Below are 19,814 nucleotides of genomic sequence, written 5' to 3'. Positions count from 1 at the left end.
GAAATAGAAGAATTCCATGAGCAGAAAAAATAAGAATGGTCCAAAAAAACTACTCCTGTGAAAGGAATTCAGAAGACACATTTTTTGACTCAAAGTGATGGGCGAACTCGTATTGCACGCACTTTAAAGAGTAAGAAAGAAAAAATTTTGTTTGTTCAGCCAACACCTCAGAAACAGTAAGATAATATTCAGATTCACAACCTGAGAAGGGGGATGTTTGTGATGTGTGTGTATGGCTGAGACTAGTGGGTTGCAGAGACTATAGACACCAGTTATGAGTTAAACAAAATTGTAGTGAACTTTATGCTACCACATGGACCAGCTGCTGAATATAGGTTTCCAGCTGAAGGACAGCAACACCACCATCAGTACTCACTTCCTGTTCACAATTTTCAAAACATTGGAAGGCATCACTGTATATCAAAGGAAGATACTGAAGCAGTGGAACACATTTTTAGTTCATTGACTGGCTAATTTCAGAACAAAACAGAGTGCACAGAAGCTGTATAAATTGAAACCTTTAAGTCTTTGGACCTTTCACATACATTTTCGAACCATTTAAAATGCTTGAAAAATGAGTCTCGTACTCATCTTTCAAAACTAAAATTATGTTGAATAAAGCTAGGTTTTGATTTTTATGAGTCTGTTATGTGATAATGCGGTAATAAAACAGGTATGGCAATAATTTTAATTGTTTATAAAACCTGTTCAACCTAAAAGTGGAAGCTCTCCTTTCCAGGGAATGTTTAACTATATGGTACCAATCAACAGAAAAAAAAATCAAAATTTTATGGATTGGCATTTTGGAAGGAAAAAAAAAACAAATTCCATAAATTATAAAAACAGTTCAGAATTCTATAGTAAAAGACCTTTAACACATAAGTCCAAATGGAGGATTTCTTTGTAATCATAAAGCAATTATCTTTCAAATAAAAAACCATCAAAATATCTAGAACTGTTGCAGAGTTTTTTTAAAAATTTTTCCAAAATTCACATCTTCAAAATGGTATGCGCAGTGTCATCTTTGGAGGGCTGTATCTCGGAGCGGAAATTTTTTTGGAGAAAACAAAAAAAATACGTGTTCCTTACTTAGTCCTTCATTTTAACATATGCTAAATTCAATACTATTCGAGACTATGAAGGTAAGATTTATTCCTAGCCTACCTCAACTGATATGGACCATGCCTAGAGCAAATGTTAGTGCTACTGGCAGGTCAGCATGAAGCAACACCAGAGCCTGGGTAATTTTGTATGGATAGCAATGCAAGATGTTTTATAGGATTTTATGCACTGCACTCACAGGCATGTGCAAAATTCTGGTATCTCCCTGTACATTGCATGTTTACATACCACTGCTCAACCTGTTATGCAATTCTGTGACCAGGTCTACTGATGTAAGATCAGTTGATTTCCTCCCTCTACCACATTACACTTCGAAAAAGCTGTCTTTTCAATTTTGTAATCATTTTCTCCAGACCCTTATCAGACATTGTACCATCACCTTTCTTCGTACCCTTGAGAGTCCAGAACTTCTGCAGAGTGCTGGCACACAGTCAGTGTTCTTGTAAAAGAGCTTCATCAGCAGTATGCAATCCTTGATTGATACAGTCATGCTGAGTCTCTCAGATGCAAACTGGGGAACAGCTGTGTACCTCAAGTCTTTTATTTTGCATATTCTGCCACTAAGAGCACCATCTAGTGGTAAAACTTATGATAAATGTTTTTTGTTTCCATAACATTTTCCCCTTCTTCAATAATATTATGTTCAAATTTGACATCATTCTGAGGTGCCTCCCTCTCCCCCCCCCCCCCCCCCCCTGTTTTTTTCCCTTTTTAAATTTTTTTCCAGCATTTTGAAACCCTACACATTTCTTACTATAGTTGATCAACACTTCCCTTTTGCCCAAACTTCTGACTGAGCGTGTCGTAAGTAATGTTATTGTACCTAACAATTACATAACTCAATTTTCACTAAATATTCTTGTTTTTTAACATTTTTTCCAGGTAATCCATTATAGAAATACCATACCTTGACTGTCACAATGGACAAATGTACATTTTTTTCTTTGGTATTAACAGTGTGACAGGTTGGAAATTGCTGTAGTAGATAGAAAACTGGAGACATTTATTTTTTGGTCTTTTATTTTAATTTTTCAGAAAGGGACTTTGGAGTCCTGTCAGGTCATAATGGTCCAGTCATCAAAAAACGTTCCTTATGAGAGGTGGTTTTAATAAAAACAACTCTCTCTCTCACTGACACATAGAAAAATCTTACATTGGGAACACTTTGAATGAGTTCTTGATTTTATGTTGTAAATAGCATATTTTTCACATTTTCCACAATTTGCAATAGTATCTGGCATACCTGGCAATGAACCCCAAGTGAAAATCCCCTTCTTTCTTCTTATATTCTGGAAATAGTTGGAAGATATTTCTTGTTATCACTGCCGTCTTCAAATTCAATTTCTTCAGATATTGGAAAATAAGTGGAAATATTCTGTTGGTGATGACAATTTTTTGTTTGGCCTTTAAAATGGTGAGTTTGAATTGTTCAAGAATATGAATTGTTTCAGAATCATTACATTTCTATAAAGAAATTAATGTATCAATATCAGACAGGGACAACTTCTAGAGTAACTCCATTTCTTCTATCTTGCCAAGGCCTGTCATGCAAAAACGTGACGCTGTAGATCTAACCAGACTTACAGGTACAGAATATTTTTATACAAAAATTTCTAAAAATCTTCAAATTTCGTGCTTCAACACTACTATTGGCATAAATATGCTGATAAGCCAAAACATTATGACCACCTGCTTAATAGCTTGTTTATCCATCTTTGAAACAAAATACATCACTGATTTTGCGTATCAGGGATCCGTCAATTTGTTGGTAGGTTTATGGAAGTATGAGGCATTAGATGTCTATGCACTGGTAATGTAATTCACGTAAATTGTGGGGTCCTGATTTCCGTACATGGTGATGGTGTCCGATAGCGACCCAGGTGGGTTGCAGAGGATTTACATCAGGCAAGTGGTCACTGGAACATCAATGTGAGTTCACTATAATGCTCCTCAAATCACTGTAGCACGGTTCTGGCTATGAGTCGCTGAAAGATGACATAACCGTCAGGGAAGATATCAAGCATGAAGGGATGCAGGTGGTTCACAGCCGTCAGCGTGTGTTCAATTACTACCACAGGTCCCATGCAAGTGCAGGTGAATGTCTCCCATAGCCTTCGCCTGTGGTGCACTGCTTGTTTCAAGCTACCTTTCACCTTGATGACAGTGTTTGTGGAGACAGCAAATGACCTAGTGTAGGAAAAATGTGGTTCATCCAAAGAGCTGACACATTTCCATTGGTCAACAGTCGCATCCTGATGGTGCCATGCCCACTGCACTGCAGTTGTAATTGGCGATGTAGTTGGGTCAACATGGGAACACATAGGGGTGGTCTGCTGCAGAGCTCCATTTTCTGTAATGTACGATGGACAGTGTGCTCCTGAATACTTGTGTGTGCACCAGCGTGGTGCTTTTTCAGCAGAGATCCTACTTTACAGAGCAAACAAGCCTCTAAACCTCACATTCTGTGAAGAGTTGTGAATGTCCAACCACTTAGCACCTAGTGGTATTTTACTGTCCTACTTCTTTCTGTAGATGCTCACAACAGTAGTATGTGAACACTCGACCAACTTTGCCATTTTCAAGATACTCGTTCACAGGCTCTAATAATAATCTGCCAGGCTCTGTGTAATAATAATCTGCTCTTTGTCAAAATTACCAATCTCAATGGATTTCCCCATTTGCAGCCCATATTTTTGCTAGGATGATCCACCATCTGTATCTACTCTGCGTACATACTTTTGTTACTGCATCATGTGCCTGCAGCACCACCAGGCATTCAACCTTGCGGTGGGCGATTCTCACAATGTTTCAGCTTGTCAGTGTAGATATACCATGAAACTGCAGAGAAAATATGAAGGCCAGATTATCACAGTAAACACTCCAAACCAGCACAGAACGACCAACATACAACTACAGGCAAGTGAATGGCATGAGGACTTCCCATGCTGAGATTCAAACTGCTCTGGAGTCACAGATAATACATCCGTAATGTTACATATTGCAGGACCAAACTACAAATAAATGGGGTGCAGCAGTCCCATCACACTCCTATCAAAATAGAATATTTTATAATCTTTTATTTGGAGTGAAACTCAGGTGTCCCATCAGATTATGAAGAGTTAAAGGGCAGTTCAAAAACTTTAATGTTTGCTGGTGACGCAAACTCAAGTGTTCAAACCCAACCCTAGCAGACACAGTTCAGATGAAAACTGAACAGACCTACAAGTGGTTCACAGGTAATAGCATAAGTCTTAATCTCATAGAGACTCAAATTATGCAGTTTCAAACAAGCCTTGATGACTATTCAGCTCCAGAAGTTGACATTAATGGCACTACACTGAATGAAGCGCAATGTGTAAAATTCCTTGGGGGTCCTTGCTGGATTAAAATGAAGTGAACATATGGATAAACAAATCAAAAAGCTCAATGCATTGTATTATGTGTCATTGTCTTACTCTAAGAACAAGAGTCTTGGCTTATTTTGCTTATTTTTCACTCACTGTTGTCTTATGAAACTATCTGAGGGGCCTGGCACCTAAAAAAAAATAAAGTATTTGTTCAGCAAAACCGAGCAGTAAGAATATTGTCAAAAGCAGATAACCATAACTGCAGAAGCCTTTTTAAGGATCTTGGGAATTCTTACTCACTTCCCAATATGTTACTTCTCAGAGCTTTTTGCTGCCAATAGTAAAAATCAGTTTAAGCTGAACTGCAATTTACACTGCCACAATAAAAGACAAAAATGATTTTCATGTAGTCTTTGCATCCTGGCCCAGAGTTCAGAAAGGAGTTACGTGCTTTGGTGATAAGATATTCAATAAGCTTTCATCTAACATAAAGCAAGGAACTGGGAGTCCCTGCCAATTCATTAAAAAATTAAAAACATACCTCATTAGTCATTCTTTCTATAAGTTATCTGAATATCTATATTTGGGGCTGAAAGGTTCTGTTAGCTACACGACAAATAAAACACAAGGAGTAATGAGTACTCAAGCAGAGACAGCACAATACTGGCCCACATTGACAGCTACCACCATGCAGAAGTCCGCTGCAGAGTTGCTGCTGGAATATGATTATTCTTTGTGTTTTACTTTCCTGTTAATTCATATCAGTAAAATGAATATTGCGCTGAACTAATCTGGTAGCTCTGTCAAATGGGCATGTAAAATTCAGATATAAAAATAATTTTGTTTGAAGTGGGAAACAAACCAACGCATTCCGTCAATGCTGGGTATCGTATGAAAGATACTGTGAGCAGAATTTGTTTGGGCTGATACCAGCTACGCACTGCAAAAACGAAATTGCAAATACCTGCACAAACACCAAAGAAAATGTGTTTGACTACCCACAGGAGAAACACCCAGTTCATATATGTGTGTGTGTGTGTGTGTGTGTGTGTGTGTGTGTGTGTGAGAGAGAGAGAGAGAGAGAGAGAGAGAGAGAGAGAGGGAGAGAGGGAGAGAGAGAGAGAGATCCTCCTAAACCATTGGACCGACTTTAACCAAATTTGGCATGCCTACTGCTTGCTCTCTGAGAACCAGCACTGTGTGGGTTAGAACCTTATAGCTCCCATACGTGGAGCAATATGGGCAATAAAAGGTTTTACCTGGACATGTAGACTGTCCCAACAGCAAGTTTGTTGTGTAGGAGCATTGGCATACCTTTCAGGGGCAATACATACAGAGCTGAGCAGAAAAAGGCGAGGCAGGGCAGGGGATGGAGAGGAGTTGGATAGCGAGGGAGGATGAAGTGGACATGGAAAGAGAGGAGGAGGAGGAGATGGATGCACAGAGAGGGAGGAAGTGATGGATGGAGAGAGGGGGGTAGGAGATGATGGGCAGAGAGAAGGGCGGGAGGAGGGGATGGACAGAGAGAAAGGGGGAGGATGAGATGGGCAGAAAGTAGATTACATGTTGGTACTATAAAAAAAATAAAATGACTTATTCATTTAAAACCTAGCCTTAAATATTACTTTTCAATAGTCCCCAATCTCACAAATTTAGGCACTTACCATAGTGGTGAACAAACTGTGAACTTCCATTGTCATAAAACCAGTTAGTCATGCCCTATCGCTCTTACGAGTCCTTGTCAAAGTGCTGCGTTGAGGGCAGGTCTTCATCATTCGAAACAGATGGTCCTCACTGGATGCAGGATCAGAACTGTAATGCGGTTTTCTTGAATCTTGTCATCGCCATTTGAGACCAGTTCATCAGTCACAATGCTTGGCCATTTACCTCGCGCTTCATGGTGAACATTACTGTGACCACTTTTAAACCTAATGCAGTATTGGCGCACCCACCTTATGTGATTACGTTGTTTCCATACACTTCACACAGTTGCCATTTATTTTCAATTGGTGTATGTTTTTTTTGTAAAAAAATAAAAAATAAAGAAAAAAGCCTTTTCACTTAACAACTCACAGGATTTTCAATGGTAGCACACATTTAAAACTTTTACTGTGAAATAATGGGAAACAACATGAACTTCTCACAGGCATGGCTGGATGCCTACTGAATGAACAAATGCTCAGACAACAAAATGGCCACGCTAGCCCTGCCCATTGTTGTTACAGGCAGAAAAGTAATTTACTTTCCGGATAAAACTGAAGCAGCAGCAGTTGCTTTCAAAGAATGTTTCCTTACTAATTTACTTAATTAATTTAGACAGAATAACCATGAACAGCATTAAGTAGTGTAGTGATAGTTTATTGTTAATGCAGTAGGCCAATTAAATTTCTGTGATATCTTTGCCTAATTTTGATTTTTGTCTTGACTCATTCTACATCATTGAAGGTCCTCCACCTTGATAGGATCTACAGAGCATAATGAATGAATAATAAAACCTTGAAACGATTGAGGGGGCACTATACCCATCTGCACATTTCAGATATGCCTCCCTTGTCTCTCTGTGTCAGTTTTTGCACTTGCTACCTTACGCACTCAGCAACTGTGTTCAGGGCACTTTTAATTAAATTGCATTGACACATCAATCTCAAGTGATAAATTGCACAATGACTTCCTCTGTCATCTTTGCAAGACGACATCTAACCCATCTAATTCGACTAAAGTCACTGCTGAGCCCGAGGAATACTGTAGGTGGGAGTTTACGTGGCGATTGGAACCTGAGTCATTGGTATTCTTTCTGACACAACACCTGACATGGCATTTACTTCATATGTGAAACACCCTGTATTTGGAGTAATGTGTCACTATTCTGCTTTCATATCTCGAACTGGAATTCGGCAGTAGGAAAAGGGAGAGAAGGAAATATAGTAGGTGAATATGGATTAGGGGTAAGAAATGAAAGAGGAAGCCGCCTGATAGAATTTTGCACAGAGCACAACTTAATCATAGCTAACACTTGGTTCAAGAATCATAAAAGAAAGCTGTATACATGGAAGAAGCCTGGAAATACTGACAGCTTTCAGATAGATTATGTAATGGTAAGACAGAGATTTAGGAACCGGGTTTTAAATTGTAAGACATTTCCAGGGGCAGATGTGGACTCTGACCATATCTATTGGTTATGAACTGTAGATTAAAACTTAAGAAACTGCAAAAAGATAGGAATTTAAGAAGATGGGACATGGATAAAATGACTAAACCAGATGTTGTACAGAGTTTCAGGGAGAGCATAAGGGAACAATTGACAGGAATGGGGGAAAGAAATACAGTAGAAGAAGAACGGGTATCTCTGAGGGATGAAGTAGTGAAGGCAGCAGAGGATCAAGTAGGTAAAAAGATGATGGCTAGTAGAAATCCTTGGGTAACAGAAGAAGTATTGAATTTAATTGATGAAAGGAGAAAATATTAAAATGCAGTAAATGAAGCAGACAAAAGGTATACAAACGTCTCAAAAATGAGATTGACAGGAAGTGCAAAATGGCTAAGCAGGTATGGCTAGAGGATAAATGTAAGGATGTAGAGGTTTATCTCACTGGGGGTAAGATAGATACTGCCTACAGAAAAATTAAAGAGACCTTTGGAGAAAAGAGAACCACTTGTATGAATATCAAGAACTCAGATGGCAACCCAGTTCTAAGCAAAGAAGGGAAGGCAGAAAGGTGGAAGGAGTATATAGAGGGTCTATACAAGGATGATGTACTAGAGGACAATATTATGGAAATGGAAGAGGATGTAGATGAAGATGAAATAGGAGATATGATACTGCGTGAAGAGTTTGACAAAGCAATGAAAGACCTGAGTCGAAACAAGGCCCTGGGAGTAGACAACATTCCATTAGACCTACTGACAGCCTTGGGAGAGCCAGTCCAGACAAAACTCTACCATCTGGTGAGCAAGATGTATGAGACAGGCGAAGTACCCTCTAGACTTCAAGAAGAATATAATAATTCCAATCCCAAAGAAGCAGGCGTTGACAGATGTGAAAATTACCGAACTGTCAGTTTAATAAGTCACAGTTGCAAAATACTAACACAAATTATTTACAGACGAATGGAAAAACTAGTAGAAGCCGACCTCGGAAAGATCAGTAGAAATGTTGGAACACGTGGGGCAATACTGACCCTACGACTTATCTTAGAAGAAAGATTAAGGAAAGACAAACCTATGTTTCTCGCATTTGTAGTCTTAGAGAAAGCTTTTGACAATGTTAACTGGAATACTCTCTTTCAAATTCTGAAGGTGGCAGGGGTAAAATACAGGGAGCAAAAGGCTATTTACAATTTGTACAGAAACCAGATGGCAGTTATAAGAGTCGAGGGACATGAAAGGGAAGCAGTGGTTGGGAAGGGAGTGAGACAGGGTTGTAGCCTCTCCCTGATGTTATTCAATCCCTATATTGAGCAAGCAGTGAAAAAACCAAAAGAAAAATTTGGAGTAGGTATTAAAATCCATGAAGAAGAAATAAAAACCTTGAGGTTCGCTGATGACATTGTAATTCTGTCAGAGACAGCAAAGGACTTGGAAGACAGTTGAACAGAATGGATAGTGTCTTGAAAGGAGGATATAAGATGAACATCAACAAAAGCAAAATGAGGATAATGGAATGTAGTCGAATTAAGTTGGGTGATGATGAGGGTATTAGATTAGGAAATGAGACACTTAAAGTAGTGAAGGAATTTTGCTATTTGGGGAGCAAAATAACTGATGATGGTCAAAGGAGAGAGGATATAAAATGTTGACTGGCAATGGCAAGGAAAGTGTTTCTGAAGAAGAAAAATTTGTTAACATCGAGTATAGATTTAAGTGTCAGGAAGTCGTTTCTGAAAGTATTTGTATGGAGTGTAGCCATGTATGGAAGTGAAACATGAACGATAAATAGTTTGGACAGGACGAGAATAGAAGCTTTCAAAATGTGGTGCTACAGAAGAATGCTGAAGGTAAGATGGGTAGATCGCATAACTAATGAGGAGGTACTGAATAGGATTGGGGAGAAGAGAAGTTTGTGGCACAACTTGACTAGAAGAAGGAATCGATTGGTAGGACATATTCTGAGGCATCAAGGGATCACCAGTTTAGTATTGGAGGGCAGCATGGAGGGTAAAAATCATAGAGGGAGACCAAGAGATGAATACACTAAGCAGATTCAGAAGGATGTAGGTTGCAGTAGGTACTGGGAGATGAAGAAGCTTGCACAGGATAGAGTAGCATGGAGAGCTGCATCAAACCAGTCTCAGGACTGAAGACCACAACAACAACATCTCAAACTGCAACCATATCAATCACTTAATTCACTATCTTGAATCTGGTTTGCAGCCAAAGTCTCAGAATTTACTGTTAATTGTTAGGATATTATGCTGAAAGTCCATATGGAAATGACAGTCGTGCCCTTTGTCATTGCTTCCATTTTAGAAGCTGTGTACAATAATACCAATGCCAAAAGTAACATTCTGGAAAAATATTACCATGCTTTAAATAGTAGTAAAAAAATGTCAAATATGTTATGTTTCTCTACTATTTAGTATCTCTTTCTTGTATGTTGTCTCCATAAAAAAATAAATAACAAGTTTAAGAAAAACCTGAAATTCATTAAGATAGAAAAATTGTCAGTAAATAATCCAACTATTGCAGTTTTTCTCTTCATCTGCTTTCCTCAATATGCTGAAACTATGAACCAAACAATCTTTTGATGCTTGCACTTCTGGTGCTACTTGAAGTTGTAGCACTACCTATAGCTAACATAAAATATTTATGTAACATTTGCACTCAGAAATTACTCAGTCACAAATAAGAACACAAGTAATTTTAAATGCCACTAATCTAAACAAAAACATTTCTGGTACAAAAGATTCCAGCCATCAAAATCTGAATCTTTTGTATGTCGTAAAACTCCAACAAATAACAAATGATTAAGAAGTATTGTTTTCATTTTTCCAAAATAATTGTACTGCAATTTAAGAAATAAACTGTGTTATTTTGCAGCACATCCAGGATGGAAAAAGCAAATATTTCTTCTGACCTCTGCTGTGGAAGATGGTCACACAAACAAACAAATAATTACAGTATTCCACTTGATGATTTACACTACCTGATCATCACTTTATGCAATATAGGTTTTCAGTCTTTTCACTCAGTCAGGAGTGCATAGATGTAGACTGCGTGATCTGTGGTGATGAACAGTTGCTTAGTTTCTCAGAGAGTACTCCATATGAGCACAAAACACATTAAATTGGCATCATAAAGATTTTTCCCACTTGTCTTTGCTTTTAGAGTTTCATGTATACCTCAGGAAATCTAAGTTCTCATATTCAGTATTGCATGTACGCATTTGTTTTACAAAACTTGTGGGTTCCATTGTCCAACTGAATCATTCATTCATTATGTTCCACAGTTCCCACCACAAAGTAATACTAAGTATACAATAATCATAATATCGTTAGAAAATAATAATTATTACTGACAAAATATTTTTCTATGTAAGTTTGCATTCTTTTGTGGTTATTGTCATTGAAGGTAAAAATCTTCTGGGTTATTAGGATGCATCATATTTCTTCTACACAATCAATGCTTCAGCCCCTCTGTTGGGATACTCTTCAGGATCTTGTGGTGTTCACAGTTAGCTGAACAGGATCAAAGAGAGGTTTGATGCAACTCTTGACTTTAGTCCATCCTGTGTAATTCCCTTTATCTCTACCTAACTACTCCAACTTGCAACCATTTGAACCTACTTATTGAAGTCAAGTATTAGTCTGTATCTGCCATCTTTACCCCAAAGCTTCCTTTGATCAGAAAATTACCTTAACACTTCAGGAAGTGTCTTAGCAACCTATCCTTTCCTTTAATTAAGTTGTGCCATAAAATTTCTTTCTCCACCATTCGTTGCTATATCTCTTCATTAGGTATTAGTTCTGCCCATCTAATCTTCATCATTCCTTTTTATCACATTTCAGAAGCTTTTTTTTCTTGTCTGGGTGGAATGTAATAATATTATGAAAAGGATAGTTGTTACTCACCATACAGCAGAGATGCTGAGTAACAGATAGGCGCAACAAAGAAACTGTCACAAAATAAGCTTTTTGCCAAAACACACACACACACACACACACACACACACACACACACACACACAGGCAAATGCAGCTCTCACACATGACTGCAGCCCCTGGCTGCAGTCGTGTGTGAGTTGTGTTTGTGTGTGTGTGTGTGTGTGTGTGTGTGTGTGTGTGTGTGTGTGTGTGTGTGTCTGTGTGTGTGTCTGTGTGTGTCTGTGTGTTTGTTTGTTTGTTTGTTTTGATAAAGGCCTTGTTGGCCAAAAGCTTATTTTGTGACAGTCTTTTTGTTGTGCCTATCTGTGACACAGCATCTCTGCTATATGAGGAGTAGCAACTATCCTTTTCATAATATTGTATTTTGGAAAAGCATTTCTTGCTGTTGCCTGCTTGCATTCTATATCTTCTTTACTTTGGTCATCATCAGTTATTTTACTCCCCAAATAGCAAAGCTCTTCTACTACTTTTCGTTTCTCATTTCCTAATCTAATTCCCTCGGCATCACCTGGTTTCATTTGACTACACTCCATTACCCTTGTTTCACTTGTATAACCTCCTTTTCAATGCAATGTCCATCCCCTTCAACTTACTTTGTCGTCCCTGACACAATTATGATTTCATTAACAAACCACAAAGTTCCTATTTCATGCCCCAAAATTTCAATTCCTTTTTTCAAATTTATCCTTGCTTTTCTTTGCTGCTTGCTCTGTGTACAAACTCAGTGATGTTTGGGATGGACCACAACTCTGCCTCTCTCCCATTTCAGTTACTGCCTCCTTTTCATATCCCTTGACTCTTAGAACTGTGGTCTGGTTTCTAAACAACTTATACATAATGATTTGCTGCTACCTTTCTGATTTCAAAAAGTGTGTGCCAATCAACATTGTCAAAAACTTTCGTAAAATATAAATGCCATAAATCTAGGTTTGTGTTTCTTCAATCTGTCAAGATAAGTTGAAGGGTCAGTACTGCCTCATGTGTTCCTAACTGATCTTCCTCAAAATTGGCTTCTGGCAGTCATTCCATTCTTCTGTAGGTAATTCAAATTGATACCTTGCACCAATGAGTTGCTAAGCTGATTGTTTGCTAATATCCACACGTCATCACCTGTCTTCTTTGGGACTGGTAATATTATGTTCTTATTGAAGCCTCAGAGTATTTAATCACTCTCACATATTTTGTGTACATGTGGAACAGTTTAATCATAGTTTTTTCTCCCATGGATGGTAACAATTCAGAGGGAATATTGTCTACTCAATGTGCATTGTTTTGACTTAGTTTTTTTCCACTGCTCTGTCAGATTCATCATGCAGTATTGCATCACCCATCTAATCGTGCTCATCCACTTCCATTCTGATAACATTTTAGACATTCTGTGGTTTCCCTTATTCAATTCAGATGGATACTAGTGCCATGTAACAGGATGTAGTGGATGCCACCCTCTATCCTTGAGTAGTATATAAAGACCTCAATTTTGACTGAATATTAAAATCTGACCTTTTTCTTCTTCCAACTGGTTTATTTCATCTGTCATAGACCAGCTGCTATAACATTAATGTTGCTTTCCTCTTACTCTATATGTATACCAGATGGCAGTCATAAGAGTCGAGGGCCAAGAAAGGGAAGCAGTGGTTAAGAAGGGAGTGTGGTGGGGTTGTAGCTATTTCCAATGTCATTCAGTCTGTACATTGAGCAAGCAGTAACGATAACCAAAGAAAAATTTGGAGAATGATTTAAAGTTCAGGAAGAAGAAATAAGAGCTTTGAGGTTTGCAGATGACACAGTAATTCTGTCAGTGACAGCGAAGGACTTAAAGGGCAGTTGAACAGAATAGACAGTGTCTCGAAAAGAGGAAATAAAATGAACATTAAGAAAAGCAAATCAAGGGTAATGGAATGTAGTCAAATTAAATCAGGTGATGCCGAGGGAATTAGATTAGGAAAAGAAACATTAAAAGTAGTAGATAAATTTTTCTATTTGTGCAGTAAAATAACTAATGATGGCCCGAAGTATAGAGGATATAAAATGTTGACTGGCAATGCCAAGAAGAGCATCTCAGAAGAAGAGAAATTTGTTAACGTTAAATACAGATTTAAATGTTGGAAGTCTTTCCAGAAGGTATTTTTCTGAAGTGTAACCTTTTATGAAAGTGAAATGCAGATGATAAGCAAGAAGAGAATAGAAGCTTTTGAAATGTAGTGCTACAGAAGAATACAGAAGATTCGATAAGTGGATCATGCAACTAATGAGTAAGTGCTGAACAGAATTGGGGAGAAAAGAAATTTGTTGTGTAACTTGATTAAAAGAAGGGACCGGTTGACTGGTCACATGCTCTGACATCAAGAGATCACAACTATAGTATTGGAGATAAGTGTAGAGGGAGACCAAGAGGTGAGTGGAATAAGCAGGTTCAAAAGGATGTAGGTTGCAGTAGGTATTTGGAGATGAATAGGGTGGCACAGGATAGATAGCATGGAGAGGTGCATCAAACCAGTTTTTTGGCTGAAGATCACAAACACACATGCTGTTGTTTTCATCATCAACCTTGTTGGTCTGATGTAACTCTCCACATTACCCTACTCTGTGCAAGCCTTCTTGTGTCTGCTTAACTGCTGCACCTTATATCCATTTGAACCTGCTTACTGTTTTTAATCCTTGGTTTCTTTCTACAGTTTTTAATTCATTCTCATGCCACTTCCAGCTATTACCAAGTAAACAAATTCTTGGTGCCTCAGTACATTCAACATATACTTCCTTTTAGTTAAATTGTACTTTAATGCTCTTTTCTCCCTAAAATTGATTCCGTGCCTGGTACTCATCAAATATGCAGCTTTCTTCAGTGCCACCATGTTTCAAAAGCTACTACTTTCATCTTGGCTGTGCTGTTTGTCGTCCATTCTTATTTCAGTTTCAGTGAAGGTATGATCCAAACTAACTTTCCACGGAAGACTTCCTAATATCTAAATTTGTGTATTGATGTTAACATATTTGTTTCTCTAAGGAAGCTTGTCCTGCTATTGCCAGTCTATAGTTTATATTGTTATTTCTTTTGTCATCAACAGTTATTTTGCTGCCAAAATAGCAGTACTGGCCTACTACTTTCAGCATCTCATTTGCTAATCTAATTCCTTGCTGTCATTTGACTCACGTTGGGTACACTCCATTACTATTGTTTGACATTTATTGGTGTTCATCTGGTAACTTCTTTCCAAGACATGGTCTACACTGATCTTCCAAGTACTTTCTCATCTCAGTTAGAGGTACAATGTCATCAGTCAACTGTAATGTTTTAATTTGTATCCCTGAACGTAAATTCACTTTCCAAATTTCTCCTCCATTTCCTGTGCTGCTTGTTCAATGTATGTAATGAATAATATGGAGACTGGGCTTAACCTACTATACTCCAGTCTCTTGTACTGCCTTCTTTTCATGTGTTCTGACACTGAGGACTGCAGTCTGGTTTCTGTACAACTCCAAAATTTGGAAGAGAGTATTCCAGGCTACAGTATCAAATGCTTTTTCTGTGCACTAGACTCTCGCTAATTCGGCCCTCAGTAGTCCAGCCTTTCAATAATCCGTCACAATTTCAAAAACACATACACAGTGAATTATCATGCGCAACAATGCTTAGTTAAACAATGCTTTATATACTGTATTTGAAATTGTAGCTTTCTTTACAGTCTGGAATCACGTCTTCTAAAAGGAAACATGTTATGCCAGACCTTAAGTAGAACTCAAAATTTTAGATAAGTTAAATCGAGGTTCTTTGCAGAAAGCCATTGCTGCTGAGTTCAGTGTTGGATGAGCAACTATTTGTGACATCAAAAAGAAAGAAGATGTTGTTTGGCAGTACTCAACACAAATGGATAGTGAGTTGGGAAAACTGAAGGTTATGCAAATGAGTGAGGATGAAGAACTGGATGTAGCTGTTTATAGATGGTTCATACAACAACGCAGTAAAGGAATTCTAGTCAGCTGCATTTAAGTCATCTGCATTTAACAAAAAACTTGGCGATAGTAATTTGTTTGCAGCGAGCAAAGGTCAGCTATCAAGCTGCAAAAAATGACATGGCATTCGGCAGCTGACAGTCACCGGGGAAAGTCGTTCAACTAACGATAAGGATGTTGATGAGTTTGTAAGCAAGATACGGAAGCTAACAGAGGAATAAGATTTAACCGCTGATGCCTTGTATAATGCTGATGAAACAGGACGCTTTTACAAGGTGCTTCCTTCAAAAACATTAGCTGCCAAGGACGAGAAGAAAGCTCTTGGTTACAAGCAACAGAAACAGTGCTTAACATTAATGGCATGTTGTAATGAAAATGGGAGTCATAAACTACCGTTTATGGTGAATGAAAATCCCAACAACCACATTGTTTTCAACACACTGACATAAATACTCTACCAGTGCAGTATTGTACTCAGAAGAAAGTGTGGGTGGACAGACAAATATTCTCTTGGTGGTTCCATGAAGCGTTTGTACAAGCAGTGAGAAAAGAGCTAAAGAAGAAAAAGTCCACTGAAAGCTATCCGTGTAATTGGTAATGCTCCCAGTCATCCTTTAGATGTTTCTACGAAGTCTGATGGTATACATGTAAAAGCACTCTTTCTCCCACCCAATGTGACAGTCCTAATTCAGCCCATGGAGCAGGGAATTTTGGAATCAATTAAACATCATTATCGACATTAACTTCTCATCTCCTTGCTGAACAAAAGTGAAAACAGCTCTATCGAGACTATGCTGAAGGCATGGAAAGCAATTAACATATGTGACGTTGTTTTCCAAGCAGCTGGCATGTGGGATAAAATGGAGAGCACTACCATAATGAAGAGCTGGAGAAAATTGTGGCCATCCATTGATGCCGAGTTGGATCCAGTAGTGAGTGACAGCGATGAGCCAGTTAATTCGGAATTATCAATTACTTTGTACACTGATATGTTGCACAACCTTCCAGGAGGAGAAGAAATTGATGTTAAAGATGTTACTAAGTGGCTGAATGAGGAAAACTGTGATATGGACCAAACTTTAACAGATGAAGAAATAATCAAAAGCGTGCAAGAAAGTAATGATGAAACTGATGAAGAAGAGGACACAGGAGGAGAGATCATGAAGAGTTATGCTGCTGGTGATGAAGCTGCCGAGGTCTTACCAGACACATGCTGTACCAATGTAATGCTTGTAAAGCGGTTGCGTGATAAAGCATGCCACCGTCACTCTCATCATTACGACAGTTAAAAATTAGGGACATGTTTCATAGTGAGTGATACGATTGTATAATTATATACAGCATACACTCAAGGACTAAGTTTTCTTTGAAAAAAAAAACAAAATAATGAATAAAATAAATTTCAGACACTCAATAGTCTGGCACTTCCACTAATCAGGCACCCATATGTGCCAGGAATGGCCGGATTAGCGAGAGTCTAGTGTATCTGTAGGTGCTATAAATGTGCACTGATGTTTCTTCAACCTACCTTCTAAAATAGTCATAGCATCAGTATTCCGTATAAGCCCTGAGTTCTATTGAATCAGGCTAAGCTACTATTAACTTATTATCCGCTGTGTATCAATTACGTAATTCTTGACAGAATCATCTCTTGTTTCAGAGCATCCACTATGCAAGTTCCAAATCAAGGCAAGAGCATGAAGGAGAATGTGATGTATGTGGTCGAACTTTTTCCACTTTGCGCAAACTGCGACTGCACAAGGATAACGTCCACCATAAGGTCCGTCGACACCTGTGCAGTAACTGTGGCTACTGCGCGTCCTCCATCAGCTCCCTGAAAATGCACATGAGGCAACATACAGGTCTGTCACAGTGTTCTATTAATGATCGTGTAAATTTTCTAAAGCCCAATCTGCTTTTAATTAATAGTATTGTGATGTAAAATGAGTTTTCATCGATTTGATGCAGATGGGCTCAGTCATGATAGTGAGTGGGACCAGTCATGGTAGTGTAATTGCACAGGATGAGTCTGGTTGCTCTTGTGTTTGTAAGAGGCTGCTTGGGCACATGTCTGGAGGAATAGGTGACTGGAGAGGCCAGAACGATATTCAGGCTTTTGTCTCCACTGCCACCCATTTTTGCTCTGTTATTCCCCTGGCAGACCACTGTGGCTTGCAGCAACTGGGACTTGCAGTGAGGTTGTATGTTGTTCCCCTGTTCCAGCAAGGGCATTGGTAGGGCTGGGGTGGGGAAATGGTGGGTCTACACACTTTGGCTGTTCCATGGGTGTCTCTCATGTCCTGTTAGTATCCATTGCTGACAGGCTGAGGTGGGGGCGCTGTTTGTGATGGAAGTCATGGTCACATCTGGTTTCTACAGCCAACCAGACACTCCCTTTTGGCCACAATTTCAAAAAGCTGCCACCCTTTGTGACCACTCACGACTTCTTGAATCCGTCCCAGTACTAGGCCACACTTGCGAGCCCAGACTTAACTGCCCATGCTGAGTGTGTTGTGTATGTGTGGAAGCAGTCCCAGCCTCTGTATGGTCAGTCCAGAAGGTGAAACTAAGTTTGTCATCTGTGCCTGTGCAGAATTTCAGACGGGCTATGTCCATTGCTCTGGGAGGATCCATATAGGGTGTAACAAAAAAAAAAATATGGCCAGATTTTCCGTAAACAGTCCTCACATGTAGAAGAAGAAAATGTTGTATATGGACATGGGTGTGGAAACACTTTATTTCCCTGTTAGATGTCAGTTTGTATAACTCTTCAACACATTAATCATGGGCAACACTCAGGAAAAGAACATATCAGCAGAGTGTGAAATGGTTTCCTAAATGAAATGGGCAAAATACCCTCCATTAGCAAGGGTACATGCATCAACCTGCCATCAGACTGAATCCCTGATGCACTAAGGTATCCCAGGAGAATTGCATATTGTTTCACTGCCATCCACAATACGGGCATGAAAATCTGTACATCTTGAACTGGGTTTCCATATGCTAGAGCTTCCAAATGACCCCACAAACAAAAAATCTAGTCAGTTGAGGTCCAGATAGCATAGAAACCAAGGAACTGGTTCACCTCTACCTATCCGTCTGTCACGGAATTAGTTCCGAATGCCCACATAAATAAAAAGTTTTCTCAGTTTAGGTCCGGATAGCATGGAGACAAAGGAATTGGTTCATCTCTACCTATCCATCTGTCATGGAATCAGCTTGCGAACATTAACACCAAAATGAGGAGCAGCTCCATCATGCTGGAAGTACATTTCGTCGCATTCATAAAGGCACGTATTGTAGCAAAACAGATAGATTATTCTCTGAGAAAGCATGGTAACTGTCCCCATTGAGACTGGAGGAAGAATATGAGTCTCTAATAGACACTAACAATGCCTTCTCAAATGTTGATGATGTGATTGCACAATTTCATGAGGATTCTCAGCAGCCCATATGTGCTCATTGTGAAAATTTACTATCTGATCACAGTGAAACAAAGCCTCATTCGTGAACAGCACATTTGCACTAAAGTGAGGGTTGACACATTGTTGAATGAACAGTTCACAGAAGTGCAGGAAAGTCAGCTGCTGATAGTACTTTCACACTCTGTGTATAGTATGGCTATAGCAGGTACTCATATAGCACTCTAAAAACACTTATGTCGTCAACATTACTTGCAGTAGCTAACTGTCATATGCTGATGCTAGGGTTGGTTGTCATCAACTGCACCAAGAAGTTCCTCCTCCAGCTGAAGTGTCCTCATCCTTGTAGTCTCTCCCCCCCCCCCCCCCCCCCCCTCAAACAGTTGTGAGTAATAGGCTTAAACATCCTATGATCCCTAAGACAATGATCAGTTGTTTCAAACATCTTCGTGTTGGGGCACCATTGTTCTGGAAATCTCTGCCAATTCAAAAATTGAGTACCACAGCAATCCTTACAACTAATGGGCATCTGCAACTTCCATTGTACTGTACTGATGCTACGTGCTTGATGCTTGTAGAGCAATTAAGTTAATCAGATTTGAACGTAAGCAGTGAAGTTAGTCACATGTCAACACAAGCAGTAAAGTGAGCCATGTGTCATCATTACCTTCATTAAATTGGAACAAAAAACACTGTCAGTGAACATAAGGATTACAACTTACTGTGCGTACCAACCAAATTTGACCAAGAGGATATTTTGAATGTTTAATATAAGAAAAGGTTTCATGTAATGCTGGTATGTTCCATTTCTGTGTGTTTTCTCTTGTTAATGTGATTATGAAGAGAAGTAGAAAATGAGTCCTAACATGGAA

The 19,814-nt window shown here is 38.9% G+C and overlaps 1 protein-coding gene across 1 annotated transcript in view; it reads left to right on the top strand.

The window, feature by feature from the left end:
• The window catches only part of LOC126416029 (uncharacterized), a 103,992-nt gene that overhangs the window by 52,354 nt on the left and 31,824 nt on the right, over nt 1–19,814 (top strand). Inside the window, exon 7 of the mRNA XM_050083483.1 lies at nt 17,181–17,382. Coding sequence (XP_049939440.1) covers nt 17,181–17,382 — 202 coding nt within the window. The remainder of the gene's footprint in view (nt 1–17,180; nt 17,383–19,814) is intronic.

This window comes from Schistocerca serialis, chromosome 8 (assembly GCF_023864345.2).
Source record: "Schistocerca serialis cubense isolate TAMUIC-IGC-003099 chromosome 8, iqSchSeri2.2, whole genome shotgun sequence".
Taxonomy (NCBI): Eukaryota; Metazoa; Arthropoda; class Insecta; order Orthoptera; family Acrididae; genus Schistocerca; species Schistocerca serialis.
This window is presented reverse-complemented; position numbering and strand designations above follow the sequence as displayed.